Here is a 20,484-nt window from a genome sequence, read left to right as displayed (position 1 = left end):
TGAAAACGCTGCATCCAGATGAACAGAATAAACTTTTTGGGAACATTATAGAGTCTTATCTGTCTCTGTTCTCAGGTACACCATCTTGTGGTCATTTAGTGGACCATGATATTGATGATGCTCAGCCTATTAAACAGCATTTTTACCGGTCATCTCCTGATAAGCGACAGATATTAGAATCTGAGGTAAATGGTAGAAAATGGTGTTGCCTTCTTCCTCTACTTGTTCATCTCTGTGTTTGCTGATGTAGAAGTCAGATTTCAAATTTAGGTCTTGCACTGACTTTTGCTAAATTAATGGCATCATACAGCCAGGTGCATATCCTCTTCCCAGAATGAAAGATTGTATTGACCAGGTAGCCACGACAAACTTTGTGAGCAAGTTTGACCTTTTGAAAGGGCATCGGCAGGTTCGTCTATCTCAGAGAGCCAAATACATTTGTTCTGTCATCACTCCTTCAGGTCTGTATTTATATGCTGTCATACCATTTGGTCTTTGAAATGCAGTTGTGTCAGGATTATAAAGCAGTGCAGTTGATTTAGATGATGTAGGTGTTTACAGTGAAACCTGGGAGGAGCATGTAGAGCAAATGAAGACACCTGAACTGGTTTGACCATCAGTCTAGCTAAATGTAAATCTGCTAGAGCCACTATTACATGTTGTTTTTGGTTTTTGTTTTCTGCCCATGGAGAAAACAAAAACCAAGAACATGAAGGCTCAGTAAGCTGAACTATAATCACAGACACCAGTCAGGATCCAATCCCTGACATGAAGGGGAAATAACTCTTTCCTCCACTAGGTTGAACCCCAATTCTCTACTGAATCAGGGGTACTCAGAGACCCTCGACCTCAGGCTCTTGTCCTGCCAAAGAGGTGATGTTAAATGGTCATGTTTGCTAACTGGCCAGCCTACCGTCAGAGCCTCAGCTCCTGACAGCCACCGAATTCACAAAGCCCCGACCCCCTCCTGTAGTCATGTGTCTGCAGCCGGTGAGGTCCATCTAAACTGATAAAACTTAATTGCAACTTTTTTGTGATGACTGAGTGTTCGGTTCATTTTTCGAGCAGGTGAAACCTGAGTTGACTCATTGAGCTAAAAACGACTTCACATTGTGACGGCAGTTGTTGGACTTTGTGCAGTAAGATAATGAAAAGAATATCCTGTGCATGATAAACTTGCTCACTCTGTGTTACTGACGCGGACATTTAGAATGTGAAGCGTGTTTTATCACCGTTTTTTGTGAAGTAATTACAAAGAAAAAGAGCTAAAGTTTAGTCTTATGCAGTAATCTTCTTCCTCTGACCTTTATTTCCCAATAACTTTTATAACTGCTGTTTTATACAACAGTTAGTTATTTTAATTGTGTTATTTTTTTTTTATCAGACTCCACAGGACTCTGTGTAGCTTGTAACTTTTTGGTGTCTTGTAATTATCCACTTAACACAGCCAGCAAAACATGGAGACATGTTAACCTACAAGAACTTTTGCTGATTGCGCAGTTATTTAGTAAAAGACCAATACTTACGGTCAAGAGTCAGACCCAAAATGTTGGACAGAGAATACAAACTGAGGATCAAATATTGGAACAATTCAGCAAATGTTATGCAGTTCCACATTAAGGGGGGATATCCTACCGTTGTCTCCTTCATCGCCTGAACAGCAGAATTTCAACGGCTCACATTACTCTTTACCCCCTGCAGGTGGTGCAGTGGGCATTGGAAAAGCTGGAGCTGTCCAAGTATGCAGACAAACCAGCTGGCACTTACAGTGGAGGAAACAAACGCAAGCTCTCCACTGCCATTGCTCTCATCGGGTACCCATCACTCATCTTCCTGGTAAGAAGAATAGATGCTCTCTGTGCTCGAGGCAGCGTAACAAAGATCAGAGGGTCAATCCGCCGGTTTCTTCACATTCTGTTTGAAGCTTTAGTTCATTTTTGGAAGCACGTTTAACATTGAAATGGAGCCGTTAAAAGTACCTTTGACACAGTTTGTGATAGAAGTCATAGAATGAAGGACGATGTGAATGTGTGACTATGGGGCTTGTAGTAAAGTTTCTAATCAGTAATCTGAGTGATCATTTATAAATATTTTTATAAAAACTTGATAGTTTTGCATGCATGTATACAAAGTATTACAAAAGTAGTGATAGTATTATATAAGTTAGTTACTCTGCGAGTTCTACTCGTACCTTGGATTATATTTTAATGTCTGTGTGCAACACAGTAATCTTTTGATATAAACATCATAATATATGATCATTTTTAATGATTAAGTGTAACATGGATACAGAAAATATGCAACCAGTTTTACTTAAAGACTGCAGTGAGTGTCCCTGAACAGCCTGTGGAGACAGCATCAACCCAACATCCAGTTGGTCAAATAGTAAAAAAGTCCAGATTAAAAAAACCAAACAAACATCAGAGTTGTCCAACATTTCTACATCACACATGCCAGCCTATCAACGTCCCAGGCAGTAAGGTTCAGAGTCCATCCAGAGTCTATCGCTGTTTTAAACATTGTTGTGTTTGCTTGTGTTTAGGATGAGCCCACCACTGGGATGGACCCGAAGGCCCGCAGGTTCCTCTGGAATTTAATCCTGGACATAATCAAGACCGGACGTTCTGTAGTGCTGACGTCACACAGGTTATAAAGCTTAGTAATGACATGCATGTTCCTCTGGAAAACCTCCTGTTATACCATCTGTGTTACAAATGTTTCACCAAAGTGTTTTCACTACATCTGCAGCATGGAGGAGTGTGAGGCCTTGTGTACCAGACTGGGCATTATGGTGAATGGCAGGTTTAAATGCCTGGGGAGCATCCAGCACCTAAAGAACAGGTCAGGACCTTCTTTAATCATAGTTACTCATAGTTATATAGTCCAGGTTTCTGAAGACACGGTTACTCAGGACCTGCAGCGCTGAGATTTGGCACATCCAGAGGTTTGATGTGTGACATCTCGAGGGTGCAGCAACACATCAAAGAGTCGTCGTCGTTAAAGATTCAGCTCTGCAGGAGAAACCAGTGGACACCTGAACAGCTGCATTTAGGGCAAACTGGGAGTCATGAATTTGTCCCACTGTTTATGTCTGGTTTCAGTGTAAGAGTCTCTTTTTTAAGGTGCAGTTTACTCTTTCCACAGCACTGCTCCGAGGATGTGTTCATTTGCAGGCAAAATTCCATGTTTGGGAATTTTGTTTTGAGGAGACAAACTGGGTTTCATGACTTCCAGGAGGACAAATCATGGATCAGATAGGGGCCACTGTGTCAGAGCTTCTGATGTTACTTTCTTAAAGAGAATAATCCTACTTACCTGGAGTCGTGTCAACAAAGACACTTTGGTTGATCTTCTTGGGGGATGGACCCATCACATACACCCCTAGCAGCCTTTGGACCATCGTTTGTTGGTGTTTGCCTGCTGGTTTCTGGTTTTGAAGTTTGTACAATAGAACACATTACAGTTTTGCACATTCTCCTGAACATCCCAGCTCGGTTTTAGCCAGCAGACCATTTCTGCAATCGTCAGTAGGTTTGGTGTCTTCCCAGATGTCCTGGGGAAGGATTGTGGCTGGCACATGGTCTTGTAGGGAAGCTTGAGAACACGATAGATAAGGCCCTTTGTGGTGGTTTGGGATGAGGTGGAGTAAATCTGAGGTGAGACACTGTTCTCCTGTGATCTCATCTTTTTCCAGCTGTTTTTACAACCTGACCATGCTCATCCACAGCTCTAACTTATCATTTTAAAATCAGCTTGAGTACTGTGAGGTCATTAATATCAGGTTTCTACCTTTGGTATAATGAACAGTACATATAAGCTTTCCTCCTGCACTCTAGCCCTGTCTCCACTAGTTCATCCTCACAGTCCATGGAAAAACAGGCAGTCCTTAAAATCAGATGAGGTTTATGTGGCAGCTGCACCAGATCCTGCCGTCTGTTCTGTCCAGGACATTGCACACAGCTGCCATCATTTCTTTAGCTATCAGAGGATGCAAGGACAGAAAATCTTTACATTTGTCCACATTTAGAAGCAGCTCTGCTTCATCATCCATACTCCCATAGAAACTGAAGCTTAATTGGGTATTTTCCAGGGAATCCCACAGGCAACCGCAAAAGACCACCCTTAACCTCAGGTCTCATAGTCAAAGGAGCTTGCAAAGAAAAGCGTCTGGACTTCTTTAAGTTGCTTGAAGACGTTTCACCTCTCATCCGAGAAGTTTCTTCAGTTCTTTTTTTTTTTTTTTTTTTGCCTGTCCCATTTGGTCCTTTAGCCGTCAGAATTGTTGTCTGAATACCAACAAGGATACCCGATGGATTTATTTTGCCAAATGGATCATCATGGCATTGCCGTATTGGTCCATTTGATTGACCTTTGTTTTTATTTTTTATTTTATTTTATTTTCAGTTGTTACAGACGGGACAGACATGAGTGAGGGATAGGAAAGGGAGAGAGAAAGATGAAGGAAAAGAAAAACAGAGGGGAAGAGGGACAGTGAGAAAGGGGAAAAAAAAATCTCCTGGGTCACCTGTTGAGAGAAAGAATAGAAAACAAGCAAAAAAAACCAAAGCAACATACTAAACACAACACCATCGCATTAATCTAGCTAAGTGTAAACAGCAGTAAATACTAAATATTGAATGTTGTTGTGCAGCACGCAGGACCGACAGCGCACAATGTGCTTTGAAGTAGCAGCCAAGAAAGGTGTGATTTAAGTCTACGAACAGTAAACACCCGTGTGCACACCTGTGTGGATCAGCGTGCTTGTATTCAAAAGGTTTCCCCATGTAACGGTCTGCAAGAGGATGTAGAGGGCCATAGCCCGTCCTCCAGGGCATGAAGCAGGCATGGAGGAGATCCAGGCTCCAGACATCCAGAGGCCCCAGAGTGCGAGAGCCCAAGGAGGACCACCGGAGGGGCATCCGTGCCACCCTCCTGGGAAGAGCTGAGGATCCCCAGACGAGGGGTCACCCAGTAGCCACCGAGCAGAAGCTAGAGGGGGCTGCACCGGTGTGCCCGCCAGCTCTGCCAGCAGCCAGTTGTGCCAGAGTGAACCGAGCCGCAGGCCCAGAGGCCAGAGGCCCGAGGGCCCCCCGCGCCCCGGAAGAGGCCTGACCGAGCAACAGGCGCCAGGCCCCGCCAAGTAGCCACCGGGAGTGAGCTGGTACATACCTGAGCGCCCAGCCCCGGACACCAAGAACCACCAACGCACCGACCCCTGAGGGCATCAGTCACCAGCAGGGAGTGTGGTGAGGGGAGATAGGCCTCCACACTTTGGAGGGCCTGGGAGTTCCCAGAGAGGTGGAGTCTAAGACCCGACCTGACATATAGACACAGACAAACAGGCACACACAGACACAAACATGCATTCCCACCCTCATGCACACATATACAAATACTCAGCACTCACCCAACGTAAAGATTGATATAAATGGACATGTACACACAATCACACTCCCCAAACATACTCTATACCCCGGGTCCAGGTACCCTCGCCCCCAGAGGGGGAAACGGCACCTAGACCCAAGAGATGTTACCCTTCCCCCCGGGGTGGAGGCAAGCAGACCGTCCCAGGCTCCGCAGCAGCAGGGAGGCCAATCGGACAGCCAACATCTCCTCCCAGCCCCCCCGCCCCGATGGCTAGTAGAGAACGGGGGTGTGTGAGGACCCCATACCTCCCTCTTCCCGCTCATGTGTTGTGTTGCTGCGTGTTGCTCTAAAGTGCATTTAAAACAAGGGAGAGCATGGTGCTGCTGCCAGAGAGCAGCAGGTGTTAGCACGGCCCCTCCCGAGAACCCTCAATGTCTACATGGATTTAAAATTGAGAGGTGGGGGCACCGGCGCCAGAGGTAGGTTTGAATACACAGACCGTCCACTGGACGCCGTTAACGTGGCCACCCTCAAGGCCCTATATATATATATATATATATATATATATGTGTGTGTGTGTGTTATGAGAGTGTAAGTAATGTGGATGTCTAAGTTGTGGGATAAAATTGAGGCACAGGTGGCCAGAAGAGGACAGTGGGGGGGATGTCTCCCCTGCACCCTGGTGACACACCCGCACCCCAAGGCCCTACCTGTGTGGGTGGGTGTGGTGGAACGGAAGAAGGAGACAGCCAGGGATGGGGAGGAGTTTCTTCAGTTCTAAGGTCAAAATGGTGGGGAGTCCCAGATTTAAACCCAGTGGGAGTTTCCCCCCACAGAGGGACAAAAGGACCCCCTGATGATCCTCTAATCACCTGAGCCAAGGTGTGAAACTGGGTGTGGGTCCCAATCAGCCAGGGTTTCGGGTAAGCTCATTGTGAAACCTGGCCCCACCTTATCATGCGAATTCCTGAGGTCAGATGGCCCAGGATGTGAGTGGGCGTTAAGGCGTCTGGGCAGGATCTCAAAACTGGATTATAGATGGCAGAGAGTTGGTGTCATAAACCACCGCCTCTGTTCAAAGATGGTCGCTCACAGTGGACATAGATGCTTCTTTCACTCCTCTTTCAAACCATCTGTCCTCTCTGTCCAAAATGTGAAATTTCTTCAAGCAACTTAAAGAAGTCCAGACGCTTTTCTTTGCAAGCTCCTTTGACTACGATGACCTGGATGACTGAGAACCTTCACAGACTCAGGTCTCATAGTTGACTACAGATGTGCCAGCTGTCAAAGGGTGAGAGCCAGGGTGCACCCCAGTCAGGTCGCCAGTCTGTCTGACAGACAACCATTCACACCCATGAGCAATTTGGGATTCCCCATTAAGCTGTTCCCCACTAACTGCATGTGTTTGGACTGTGGGAGGAAGCCAGAGTACCCAGAGAGAACCCAGCAAACACTGGGAGAACATGCAAAGTTCTTGCTGTGAGGCAACAGCGCTAATCACCACGGCACAGTGCTGCCCACGTTCATGAGGTTAAAAAAGACAAAGGTATATTAAAAAAATCCTAATTAGAAAAAAGTTTACAGTTCTGTCTCGCTCAGTACTCATATAACATATGTTGGGGCGCTTTTTTTAAATGGGCAGAGTTGGAGAACTTTATGATCGTACCATTATGTCCTGACTTGGCACAGTCATGTTTCTCTTAACATGTTATAGGTTTGGAGATGGCTACATGATCACAGTGAGGACAAAGAGCAGCTCCAGCGTCAAAGAGGTGGTTCGATTTTTCAACAGAAACTTCCCCGAGGCTCTGCTGAAGGTACGTTACAGCAACTCTCCAGTGTCGTCATTTTACCCACAGAGCACCAACCTGACAGACGTAGCACCAGACTAAACCTCACTATCAGTTCAGTTGTGTTTTCATGATATAGTGTAAATTCACACCAACAGCTGCTTTATACTGTAGATCTAAAGATCCTCATCAAAGAGAAAATAATACCACTGTTTAATAAATATAATAAAGAGCAAATATTACCTGAATAGTGTGGTTATATACCAAAACTGGTGGTAGATCTTTAGCATCGGCATAGAATCGATTCAAGAATGTGAAGTTTTGTGTGGTTTAATTAGAAGATCTGTATTGTTTCCTTAAGCTACTTTGCCTGTGCTATATCACTGTGATAAAATCTCTGCACATAAAGTCTGACGATGTGGACATTCACCAAAGTACTTACCTGTCCATTCAACAAGTGCAAGGAGCCTCCTACAACTGGTACAGCTGTTGACTGTCCCTAACTTTAGGTTCTAGTGGGGTGCATCTTTGGCTGGCTGTAGCTCAGGATGTAGATGATCAGAAGGTTGGTGGTTCAGTCCCTGGCTGCCCCAGTCTGCATGCCTTCAGCAAGATACTAACCCTAAGTTGCTCGCCGATGCATCCATCCGACTATGAATGTGTGTGAATGTTAGATAGTAAGCACTTAAAGCATAGAAGAGAGTGCTTGTGTGGATGTGGCATGTTGTATAGAGCGCTGTGAGTACTCTGTACTCTTTATATAAGAATCAGTCCATGTACCAGTCTGCTGAAACAGGGCAGGCATCCGGTCGTAGGCAGTTAAAGCTAGGCCAGTATCCTCAACACCAGCTTGAGTTAGCTACTAATTACTAACCTAATAGGTAATACCCACAGGATCAAGAGCTGGTCCATATCCCTATAATTGGAGTCACTGGCCACAGTTACAATACCACAGCTGAAAAATGTGGTAAACTGTAAACCGTGTTATCATATTTGCAGGAGCGTCACCACACCAAGGTGCAGTACCAGCTGAAGTCTGAGCGCATGTCCCTGGCTCAGGTCTTTAGTAAGATGGAGCAGGTGGTGGAGGTGCTGGGTATTGAGGACTACTCTGTCAGTCAGACTACTCTGGATAATGTGAGTGACTCAGTTTCATCCAAGACTTCAAAAAGGAATATCTTAAATAAAAAATTAAATACAGGATCTCTTTTTCCATCCAGGTGTTTGTTAACTTTGCCAAGAAACAAAGCGATAACCTTGAGCAGCAGGATGTGTCGCCCCTGGGCAGTGGAAAGTCCCCCCTGCAGCGCATCTTCAGCCTTCTAAAGTCTCGAACGGCCAACACAGAACTCAACGCTCTGATCAGTGAGGCGCCAGAAGAGCTGGAGAGCGATGATGATGAAGGTCTCATTAGCTTCGAAGAGGAACGGGTGAGCAGATCCTGCCTAGAGTTTTCTGTTTCTCTGTTCATTGAAGTTCAGAGGGAGGGGTACACAGGTGAAGGTGCAGCAAGCCCCACATCTGTGAAACAGTCTGGAAGGTCAGTAACATGAGACAAACAGAGATATCGTGTGTGGAAGAGATATCACCCAGAACTTGGGCTAGGAAATACTTTAATGTTACCACGAGATGTTGTAGCATCACTGTAGCTTGCAGCAAGCAATGGAAACACTGCTACTGCTAGGACAGGTACTCAGTGACCCTCATCACCACAGCACAAACCTCAGGAGACAACAGTGAAGAGTTAACACTGGAGTAGCTTTTCACCAGCAGAGTAAACAAATGTGCTTAACCAGCATGGTTTCCTCTACACGTGTAAAAGCTAATGATTTAAACACATTCAGCCTGTTTTCAATGCAGCAATGGCCTCTAAAGGAGCGAACCATCTAACGCTGACAGTGTTACATGAATGTAAGTGTTCACACAGGATCTCAGCCCATCTATCATCAGGTAACAGAACAGGATTGCACCCTAAACAGGTGGTTAGTCTGTCAGACTTCAGACTGTGGAACAACACCGAGCAGGTAGTATGTGCAGACTCTGCAGATGAGCTGCAGGTCTGAACAAAGAACATTCTCACACTGTTCTCAAACAAACACTGGATTTTCTTATGCACGCTCCCATCATTGTGAGCTGACAAAGACATCACCACTACGTGTTAGCACATGTAGTGATTTTCTGGTGTGTATATTTGTGTGTGTTTGGCAGGTGCAGCTCTCTTTCAATACAGACACCCTCTGTTAAAATGAGCTACTTTCACATCAGAGAGCAGAGGGGAGGGCAGAGGGGGGACCCCTGATCCCACTGGTCTGAGCTATGCGTTCCTGAGAGTATGGCACCGCGACCCTGAAGAGGACCAAAACTCTCTGAACACAGCACCTGAGGTTCAGTATTTCAGGCTTCAGATGGACTCTGCACTAGGACGGCAACATTATACTTTGAGTGTGTGAATTTGAACCCTTTATGAAATGTTAAAAACCAAGTCTTTGATTCCACTGGTGTCTCTGAGCTGACTGGAATCACCCCCTAATCACAAAGGATCCTTGTTACTTTGTAGACCTGCCTTGAGAGCATGCTGTGATGATGATAATACACCCTGTTTTTCTGTGGTAAGATTTATTTTGAAGGCAGCTACAAACTGCTGGGCTTTTGGTTTGTTTGTTTAAATCTTTTTTTTTTGCGGGGGGGTGCACCCTGTAAGGGGGCGTGAGTGGACCTGTGGGGGGGCAGGAGGCCTTGCCTTCTTTGATGTTACCAGGTGAATGTACACGAATGTTGTCATGGTGATGCCTCCTCCTCTCGGTTTGTTCTGACACTGTACACGTGGTCGCTTTCTTTTCTGTTTTACATATTAGTATTTTTATTTAGATTGTTATTATTTTTATGAATATTATTATACATGTTATTATGTTGTGCATTCTGGTGAGAAGATCCTCTGTAAATGGGGCACTGTGTATAATAAGAACAATAACTCCACCTGCAGTGAACATGAGCAGCATTGTAACAGCCTGAATGGTGGATTTGAATTCCTGACAACAACTGCACTCCTATCACTGTGACACTAACAGGGACCTTCAGATCACATTTGCAGTAATATGTGGGTACGCTCCATGTTTTATGATTTGCAGATGAACTTGTAATTTTTTTATGGCTTCTGGAATCAGCACATTACAAAAATATGGCTCTCTCACTGACCGTGTGTTGATATGTTCTTTAAACTGATCTCTCATGTTTCGTGATAACTGAGTTGTCCTGTCATCAACAACTCCTGTGTTGCTTCTTCTTTCACAGCTAGCTGCAGTCCTGGTTTGGTTATTACTCTGGTACTGGTGGGCTTTTTTCCCTGTTGCAGATGTTATCATTAAAAAAGAGTAACTGTCATCCTTTCATGTCTGAGATTGTGAGCTTGACGGATAAAAGCAAGTCTGTCATGGACTTTAACAACTGTATGTCACCTACAGCCACTGGAGTTTTGAGCATTCATAGTTTAAAATAAATCTAAACTGTATGTTTTGGGATGTAAACATCAGATTCATATGTGAACTTAACCTTTAATAACGCCATTGAAGCGTATGTCTGATTAAACGACTGTTTCTGAACTGTAACTTACACTGAACAGATGCTCTTCTTATGCTTTGTGTTTGTTGCAACAGTGAGCTTCGTCCCACACATCTGCAGCTCTGCTGCTGTGAACCTCTCGCTCTGATTATAAAAACGAGTCACGTGCCCAATGGAGTCAAATATTTTGAGCTTCTTCAAGACACAAGTCATCTTTTCTTGGACTTTTCTAAAGTCTTCACTCCTGGACTGTGTGAAAGCTACACCACGTTTGCATGTTCCTTGTCATGCATCCATATTTTGATGAAATATGATGTCATCAAACATCCTTTTAGTCGTTTGATGACATCATATTTCATTCTAGTTCATCGAACTGGTGCAGGCCAGTCGCATTCTTCTAGTTTTGGCCTTTTGCACATTATTGGACTTATTTATTCTTTTATTTAATTCACTTTTTCTTTCTTACTCTTGTGATGCCTGTAACAAAGCATCCTCCCAGATCTGGGATTATACCTTTCTTTTGGTTGAACATTTTGAATATTGATATAAATATGATGAGCTGGGCTCCACTGGGAGAAGACAGCAGAGAGAGAAGAGAACAATATTTTTTTATTAACTCTGTACTATGAAATGTAAATTTGCTATTGTTGTTTTAATAGTGAGAATTAATTAGGCGATTACACGGACTGAGACGGAGACTGCCACGTGGGTAATCTGTTGGTGTCTGTCTCCCTCACTCTGTCCTTTACAGTGTCAGCATTCAGCTATGGCGCAGCTTTCACACAGTCCAGGAGTGAATAATGCAATAAATGAATGGCAGCATTCAGTTGTTGCATCTCTTCACTGCTCTCCGATTTTAGGTCTTTGCTTTTTTTAATGAAAAGCAACAAAAGTGCTAATCTGATTAGTAACTTGAAAAGAACTAATACTTTAAACATGACACCTTATAATATGTTTAAATAGCATAACAAAACACAATAAAATGTGGGGTTCCTATTTTGGCATGATACCACCTGCGACTAAGGCCCTAAGTACGCTTTAATTATTTGTAATTCCAGCATATTACAGAAATTACAGTATAACTATATTTACCTACTAATACTAAGGTATTTACATTCAAATAAGGGAATCGAGTCGTTTAACCCTATCTAACGTCCAGATGTTTTACTGCCTCCTTTAGTTCATCCCTTTGTGTTCTGAGTCCTGCGTTTGCGTCCTATTCCTGTCGCCTGCACAGCACATCATGACAGTGATCAGTAAAGCAGATAAAAGGTCTGGAGCTGGTTTGAGGTGTGGTGCTTGCATGTGGAAGATTTTACTGTGAACAGACAACACGGAGTGGAACAAGCCATCCGTAAACTGCCAAAACAGAGAAAATGCATCCAAGAAACTGCTGCAATATTAGAGTAGCAAACTCTACAGGTTGGTACATCCTGAGAAAGAAAGAAAGAAAGACGTTTGACCTTTAACAAACACGTTTATTCATATCACAATTCAATAATACAAACAAAACACTCACAAAGTCAAAGGAAGCATCACAAAAACACCACCCAAAAACCACACACACTTAGATCCACGTGTAGTTATCAAAACAAATACACTGAATAATAATATTACTCTAAAAATGCAAAACAAGTGCACCATCCTCCCTCAATGAACATAAAACATTTTGAATACACCACAAATCTGTACACATCTGTAGATTACAAGTAACACTATAAAAAGCATCCACTTTCAATCTTGATGCAACTAACCCCTTAAAACTAAGTGCTGCATCAGTCCAACCCTGTCCAAGCATTTCATTTTTCCTCGTTTTCCAAATTGCGAATTTTGCCATACCAAGAAGGAAATTGATTAAGACACGAGTCTTCTTTTTCAAAGCTCTGTACTTAAGACTAAAAACAAAAACTGCCATAGAAAAACGCTCACCCAGGGCTTCCACCCATTCCTGCAATAAACTAAACAGGCTTTTTAACCTTACACAGTACAAAAACAAGTGTTCCAGCGACTCCTGTTCTTCACAAAATAGACATCCACCCCTAGTAGTCGGGTCAAAGTGAGCTGTGTGTCTGTTCGTAGCTATAAATCCATGTATAATCCTCCAGTGGAGGTCACCAACCTGTTTCTCAACAGGTGGCTTATACAGGACCCTCCATCTGCCCTTCGGGGCAAGGTCTGAACCAAAAACCTGTGTCCACCTCGACTCCCTGACCCCCCGAGCACAAGTTCAGCACCTTGGCACAACTTTGATACAAGTGCTTCTTCCCACATGAATTGAGAACACCCAACACCAGTGTTCTCAGAGAGAGAAGCAGTCCATTCTCCTCATGCCATCCATCAAAAGCTGGCGCAGCTGAAAGTACTGGAAATGCGTACTCGTACCCATTATGCCACCGGTCAGCTAGATTGCAATTTTCAGCAAATACTTTCAGTGACACAGGTAAGGACTCCAAGACCTCTTCCAGGATCCTCTTTAAGATTCTGGTGGACTTGATGTTAGTAAGGTCGCACATCCTTTCTATCGATAGTTTTGCGAGGTGACCCAGTTTCACAATCCCAGCTTGAATGAACTTGGTCCTTATTGTAGGTGATGACAGCAAACGAAAAGTCATTGTGAAACAATGGTTCCTCAAAAATCCCCAGCCAGGTCTAGGGTCAGGATCACGGAAAATCTTCAGCGTTTTCCAAGCATCCAACACTGAATGATAAAGAGGTGTTAAACCCATCATATCAAGCTCTGCTGTTTTAAGCAAAAACAGATGCTTATCCAGTCCAGGATTTCCAGCTTTCTGGGGAAGCAGCCGAGCAAAGGGCAGCCAACAGTAACTACTTCCATAAAGCAGCTTCTGAGCAGTTTGTAATCTGAAGGCAGTGGCCTTGGCCATGATATCCACAAGTCCTTGACCTCCCTCTGACACGGCAAGAAACAGTACAGATGCCTTAAACCAATGCTGCCCGGACCAGAAAAAATCCACAATGAGACGCTGAACAGCCCAGCAGGTGGAACCAACACCACAAGCTTGTGCCACAGGGACGAGGCAACCAGATTATTGGCAATCAGAGCCCTACCCCTATATGACAGCTGGGGTAGCAACCATGTCCATTTACACAACTTGGACTCAACTTTTTCCTGTACGCCCCTCAGTTCTTTTTCTGAAATTGTTCGTTACCTATAAAAAGTCCCAGTGTCTTAATACCATTCCTTCCCCAGCACATATTTCCTGGCAGGGTTGGACTGTTCTCTACGCACCAGTTACCCACCAATAAGTCCGGGACAATCACCTGGACGCCGAAACTCCTGGTAGCCAGGAGGATGCGATCCGCCTCTTCCGCAAGGGAGCGGTAATCCTTCGTGGCCAATAGCGGGGAGTCTGTAAGGCCAGCGCGCACTGGAGCCGGCAGCTGTCGGAGAAAGAGGTGGGTGAAGAGGAATCCTCCGTCATCCGCGCCCAGTAAGGACAGCATGCTCTCCATGAGCTCGAGAGCGGTGCCGTCGCCCAGGCCCGCGACGGAAAGGAGTTTCTCGGCCCGCTCAGCATCAGAGAGGGAGTAACGCCGCAGCAGCGCCTTGAGGGCGGTGTACTTGCCTTGGGCTGGGGGGTCCCGGAGGAGAGTCATCACGCGGCGGTTTGACAGCGGGTCAAGTGAGGCCACCACATGGTGGTATTTAGCAGAGGTGTGGACTCGAGTCACATGACTTGGACTCGAGTCAGACTCGAGTCATTAATTTTATGACTTTAGATGTTCTAAGACTGTGACTTGACTTGGACTTTTACACCAGTGACCTGGGACTTGAATTGGACTTGAACCGGTTTACTTGAAAAGACTTGATATTTCACCCCAAATATAAAAGTTAACATGCATATTATATAGAAAGTGTGCACCATTAATTCAATTCATTCATTCATTTATTCAAACCACACTCCGTACATATGTGTGCGTGAGCTGTAGCACAGCCAATCAAATTAACCAGATTTTTTTTTTTAAAGAAAAAAAAAAACGCTCAAAAATGCTGCAAAGAGTTATTTTTTTCAAGTACATAAACTATGAAGTAGTCAACAAAAAACCGAAATGCAATATGCAAAACATGTAAGAAGAGAATCACAGACAGAGATGGAACTTCCAACTTTGTCCGACAGTTGAAGTTGCATAAAGAACGGTAGGTGGTGCTTCTCTTTTGCTACGATGAGATAGCTGACTTCATCTAACTAGCAAATGTTGTCCAGGCTCCGTTGGTGATACAGTTTTTTTTAAATGTGTATGATATTTTTGTCATGCAATTTTAAAGCCGGTCCTACAAGCGCATCCAAGAATAACATGCAGCTTATCTCAGAACTGTCGGTGAAAATTATTCTTGGAGCTAAGTTTAATTGAGCTGCATTTTATAGAGGTGCAATTTCACAATTTGTGTATATTTTCTAAGTTCACTATTTCGTCATGTGTTGAGAAAAACACAGATTTAAAAATTACATGGTCCAACCTTTTTTGCGCCACGGACCGGTTTATGCCCTACAATATTTTCATGGACCGGCCTTTAAGGTGTCGCGGATAAATACAACAAAATAAAACTAGTACCAGTACCGAAAAAAAGAAGATTTATTCATAACACACGTGAAAAGACCCAGGAAAACCGAGTAAACGATAAGAACGATAACAAAATAATGCTGAAAACCAATAAAAACCCTGAAAACTATACATTTCACACCTGAGCCTCAACTCTCGCGGCCCGGTACCAAACGACTCACGGACCGGTACCGGTCCGAGGCCCGGGGGTTGGGGACCGCTGGTCTAACATTTACATTTAGCATATAACTGCAACATGCTTTTTTCTTTTTTTTTAAAGACTCGAAAGGACTTGAAATTCAAAGTTTCAGACTTGTGACTTTACTCGGACTTTTACACCAGTGACTTGAGATTCAGCCATCAGCGGAGGTGGAAGTCCGGCAGCAGCCGATGCTTCCAGGCCGGAGCTGGCTTCGTCGTCGAGCCTTAGCATGTTCGCCACAGGGGTCACCAATGTGGAGGTATGTAATAACGACAGGAGAGGTCTCAATGTCTCACTCCAACTTTATTAACTGACTCTGTAGCAGAGGCGGAGCCAGACATTTGAAACACCCGGGGCTTAGCCCTAAAGGGTAGTATGCATGTGGGATTTTTTTTTTTTTTAGAATAGGTAGAATAGGTAGAAATGACTGAAAGATTAATTGGCTCTGTTTTGAGTTTTGTTCAAAAAAGAATGACTTTATATAGGGAAAAATATATATCACATGTGCAGGACACCTTAAACTAGTTTTTTAATTAAGCAGCAAGGCAGAACAAAATCAGGGCTGTATCAAGACACGAGGACTAAACCCCAATTCAACCAGACCAAGAACTGATCCTGAATTAAAACAGGACTACAACAGTTCAAAATCAGGACTACTTAGGACTTAACCAAGACAGAACCAGAATCAGAACTAGATGATAGTAGCACTAAAAATCATCATAGACCTGCACTACACTTATTTTTTAATTCTACCAAAGTCCACTATTTAGATTTAGAAAAGTTTATATAATTATTTAGCCTTGTTGTGCAAACAAGCCTGCATAACTTAATAAATATAGAATTTGAAAAATAACAAACCTAACAAGAAACACTAGGTACGAGATACATGAGGACCTATGATACGGTGATACTTTTGGTAAACAACCATTTGACTAACATGTCTGTCTCTCCCTCTCTGTTCCTCTCTCTCCCTCTTTGTGCTGACAATCATCAAATATACAGTTGAAACCAGATATTTACAAACTCTTCAGATAAAAACACTTTTTTAATTGTAACATCAAATCAGACTAAATGTTTATTTTTTTTAGATTGATAAATATAAAAACATATTTGTTAACTTTAAGAGTAAAGAGAGAAACTGTCTGTATTTCTTAATTGTAAATGGCACCAAATTGTATTCAAAATTGAGCCACACTTATGGAGCTCCACAATTCTTTTCCTGGTGTTTTGGTTGACATCTCTTGATTTTCCCATGTCACAGAAACAAGCTCTGTGTTTTGCCTTATATGCATCCACAGCTGTATGGGCAGAAATCTGTGCCATCAGAAACTGAATTTGAATAAGTTCAATTTGAATTTGAATTGCTCAGATTGAATCTGAATTGTAACTTGAATAAATGCTTTTGAAAACTGAATTTGAATTAGTCTAATTTGAAATTGAATTTATGGTTTGAAAATGAATTGATTTGCTTTGAAACTGCATTTTATCCTTTAAAAATTCAGCTCTCGAATAATTTCAGTTTCACTTCTCACCATTCAGTTTCAGTTCTACAATTCAGTTTTTTGGAACTTACATCCGGTTCAAGCGCAGATTAATAGAACTACGTTTTACTAGCGGACCGAAAGTGTTACTGACGGGAATCTACAGCGTCTTGAGCTGAATTAAGACTTCAGAAGTCATCCGTCATGTCGAATGACCAGCGGATAAACTCTCAGGTTGGTAATAAATGTATTACATGTATAAGAACAAGCGTCATGTTAACAAATGATAGCCGTAAGGTAACTTTTATGCTTATTGTAGCTGTTAGCTAAAAACGCTAATTTAGCGTAGTTTGCCCTGAATTCAGCTTTGACAAACAAATATGATCGACTGTTTCTAGTAGAATTCCAGAGTTGTCATCTTGGACCCTCTCAGAGTACCCCCTCTGTATGCTTGCAGAGACCCCTACAGTAGGGAAACATGCAAAACGGTGCCCAAACCTTTGTATTTTAGCTTTATTTATGTCTTACACAGCATCCCAACTCTTTAGCTAACTTAATAACTTTAGCTAAAGTGAATAGTTAGTCTAATTCATTAGTGCAGCATTACTGGATCATCTCTGTTTGAAGTGATATAATATGATATACAACTATCACTGTGTTTAACTACCATAATAATTCTTAGGGTACTGAGTGCATGCTTAATTAGATTTTTTTTTTAATTTATTTCTTTTTTTAAACATACTGCTCCATTAATATGTTTGACAGGCTGAAGTTGTCGGGTCACCTCCTAAATCGACCATCTCTTACAGGTGTTTTGTGCCAGAAATGGAGTGTCCACTGAAGACTGAAGATACTGAATCTCTACGCCTTGCCATTGATCCCTCTTGTGCCTTCATCTAGACAAGAGACATTAACTTAACCACTCTCACATGCTCTGTACCTACATCACCTTCCCTGACAGTTGTAGCTTGGCTCATCTGAGGGTGAAATTATAAGAATGTGTTATTTTGCAAAGTGCTCTCTAGGGTTCCTAAATAAAATATGGCATTGAGGTCATTTCTTTTGAATTAATCCCTTCTTCTGAAATATAAGAACCTCTCCTGGTTTTAATGGCACTTTGGATTTCCTTACTTTCTGTTCCACTCCCAACCCCAAATAGATGCTGACAAGCTGACACAGTAACATGGAAGAGGGAAAGAAGTTGGAAAGGACTACTACAAATAAACCTAATGCCTAACAATGTAAAATAAGAACAATAATAATAATAAAGATAAAAGATGAAGTAACAAGTTTTTAGTTTATTCCAAATGATCATCCAGATGTCTGTGACATGTGATGACAAACACCATAATGGAAGGCCTTAGTCATCTCATGCTTAAACTCATCATATATTTTTGCATATGCTGAACAGGCAGTCAGACATGCTGTAACTGTGGGGTAGAAAACAGCATGAACACCATACGGCAGGGGTCTCAAACTCCAGTCCTCGAGGGCATGGAAAAATTGCATGACACTGGCCCTTGAGGACTGGAGTTTGAGACCCCTGTCAGATGGAATATGACAGGTATGGTTGAACTGCATGAAGAAGTTTCTCTTCTCTTCTGACAGGACAGGAATGTGGCCTTGTCCTGTGAGCCACTGTAAGGATGTACTTAGAGTAGAACTGGACTGTCACCGGCCTCAGGCTCTTCACCCTTTTCAAAGACAAAGCAGTCATTTAGATAAAATATTAGATATTGTTTACCTGTAAATGCACAAAGAGAATTTAGAAATGTTATTATTGTCAAGAGTGAACAAGCACTGATAGTGTAATCTACAGCTGTGGCCAAACGTTTAGAGACTGAGAAGTGTTATTTGTTTATTTACAAAGTTTGCTGTTTCAGTGATAGTTGTATATCATATTATATCACTTCAAACAGAGGTGATCCAGTAATGCTGCACTAATGAATTAGACTAACTATTCACTTTAGCTAAAGTTATTAAGTTAGCTAAAGAGTTGGGATGCTGTGTAAGACATAAATAAAGCTAAAATACAAAGGTTTGGACACTGTTTTGCATGTTTCCCTACTGTAGGGGTCTCTGCAAGCATACAGAGGGGGTACTCTGAGAGGGTCCAAGATGACAACTCTGGAATTCTACTAGAAACAGTCGATCATATTTGTTTGTCAAAGCTGAATCCAGGGCAAACTACGCTAAATTAGCGTTTTTAGCTAACAGCTACAATAAGCATAAAAGTTACTGTACGGCTATCATTTGTTAACATGACGCTTGTTCTTATACATGTAATACATTTATTACCAACCTGAGAGTTTATCCGCTGGTCATTCGACATGACGAATGACTTCTGAAGTCTTAATTCAGCTCAAGACGCTGTAGATTCCCGTCAGTAACACTTTCGGTCCGCTAGTAAAACGTAGTTCTATTAATCTGCGCTTGAACCGGACGTAAGTTCCAAAAAACTGAATTGTAGAACTGAAACTGAATGGTGAGAAGTGAAACTGAAATTATTCGAGAGCTGAATTTTTAAAGGATAAAATGCAGTTTCAAAGCAAATCAATTCATTTTCAAAATATAAAATTCAATTTCAATTTAGTGATGATCATTTTCAAACCATAAATTCAATTTCAAATTAGACTAATTCAAATTCAGTTTTCAAAAGCATTTATTCAAGTTACAATTCAGATTCAATCTGAGCAATTCAAATTCAAATTTAACTTATTCAAATTCAGTTTCTGATGGCACAGATTTCTGCCCATACAGGTGTGCCACCAATTTACTCACATGGACTCTACTAACCTATCAGAAGCTTCTTCAGCTCAGAATGGAATCGTCTGGAGGTTTCTTATTAATTAACAATAAACTTAGTGTATATGTACTCCTACATTTGATGAAAGTGATAAAAATAGACAGCTCTGTCTCTCTTTATTCTGACATTTAACTAATTCAAAAGATATTTCAATATTTATTTAACCAAAACAAAACAAGTTTACTCTAAATTGATGTTGTACAGTAAAAAAATGTTCTTGTGTTTTCCATAAAGTGTATGTAAATATCTAGTTTCAACTGTGAATATACAGGGAGTGCAGAATTATTAGGCAAGTTGTATTTCTGAGGAATAATTTTATTATTGAACAACAACCATGTTCTCAATGAACCCAAAAAACTCATTAATATCAAAGCTGAATGTTTTTGGAAGTAGTTTTTAGTTTGTTTTTAGTTTGAGCTATTTTAGGGGGATATCTGTGTGTGCAGGTGACTATTACTGTGCATAATTATTATGCAACTTAACAAAAAACAAATATATACCCATTTCAATGATTTATTTTTACCAGTGAAACCAATATAACATCTCCACATTCACAAATATACATTTCTGACATTCAAAAACAAAACAAAAACAAATCAGCGACCAATATAGCCACCTTTCTTTGCAAGGACACTCAAAAGCCTGCCATCCATGGATTCTGTCAGTGTTTTGATCTGTTCACCATCAACATTGCGTGCAGCAGCAACCACAGCCTCC

General features: G+C 42.2%; 1 protein-coding gene and 1 long non-coding RNA gene across 3 annotated transcripts in view; one reads left to right on the top strand and one right to left on the bottom strand.

Annotated features, from left to right (window-relative positions):
* abca2 (ATP-binding cassette, sub-family A (ABC1), member 2) overlaps window positions 1-10,762 on the top strand; it is a 103,788-nt gene extending 93,026 nt beyond the window's left edge. For both annotated transcript variants that reach the window (XM_084946047.1, XM_084946046.1), the window contains exons 42-48: window positions 1,702-1,836; window positions 2,543-2,646; window positions 2,749-2,841; window positions 7,082-7,184; window positions 8,157-8,294; window positions 8,378-8,587; window positions 9,366-10,762. In XM_084946047.1, coding sequence (XP_084802173.1) covers window positions 1,702-1,836; window positions 2,543-2,646; window positions 2,749-2,841; window positions 7,082-7,184; window positions 8,157-8,294; window positions 8,378-8,587; window positions 9,366-9,401 — 819 coding nt within the window. In that variant the 3' untranslated portion in view covers window positions 9,402-10,762. The remainder of the gene's footprint in view (window positions 1-1,701; window positions 1,837-2,542; window positions 2,647-2,748; window positions 2,842-7,081; window positions 7,185-8,156; window positions 8,295-8,377; window positions 8,588-9,365) is intronic.
* A 7,477-nt stretch (window positions 10,763-18,239) lies between these two features.
* On the bottom strand, window positions 18,240-19,396 carry LOC146375545 (uncharacterized). The gene is made up of 2 exons (XR_014801771.1): window positions 19,264-19,396; window positions 18,240-18,655 (listed from the first exon to the last, which is right to left on the bottom strand). It is a non-coding gene; the product is annotated as an uncharacterized LOC146375545 (long non-coding RNA).
* Window positions 19,397-20,484: the final 1,088 nt, after the last annotated feature.

Source organism: Perissodus microlepis, chromosome 12 (genome assembly GCF_051167445.1).
Source record: "Perissodus microlepis isolate ML-2025 ecotype Zambia chromosome 12, ASM5116744v1, whole genome shotgun sequence".
Lineage (NCBI taxonomy): Eukaryota > Metazoa > Chordata > Actinopteri > Cichliformes > Cichlidae > Perissodus > Perissodus microlepis.
This window is presented reverse-complemented; position numbering and strand designations above follow the sequence as displayed.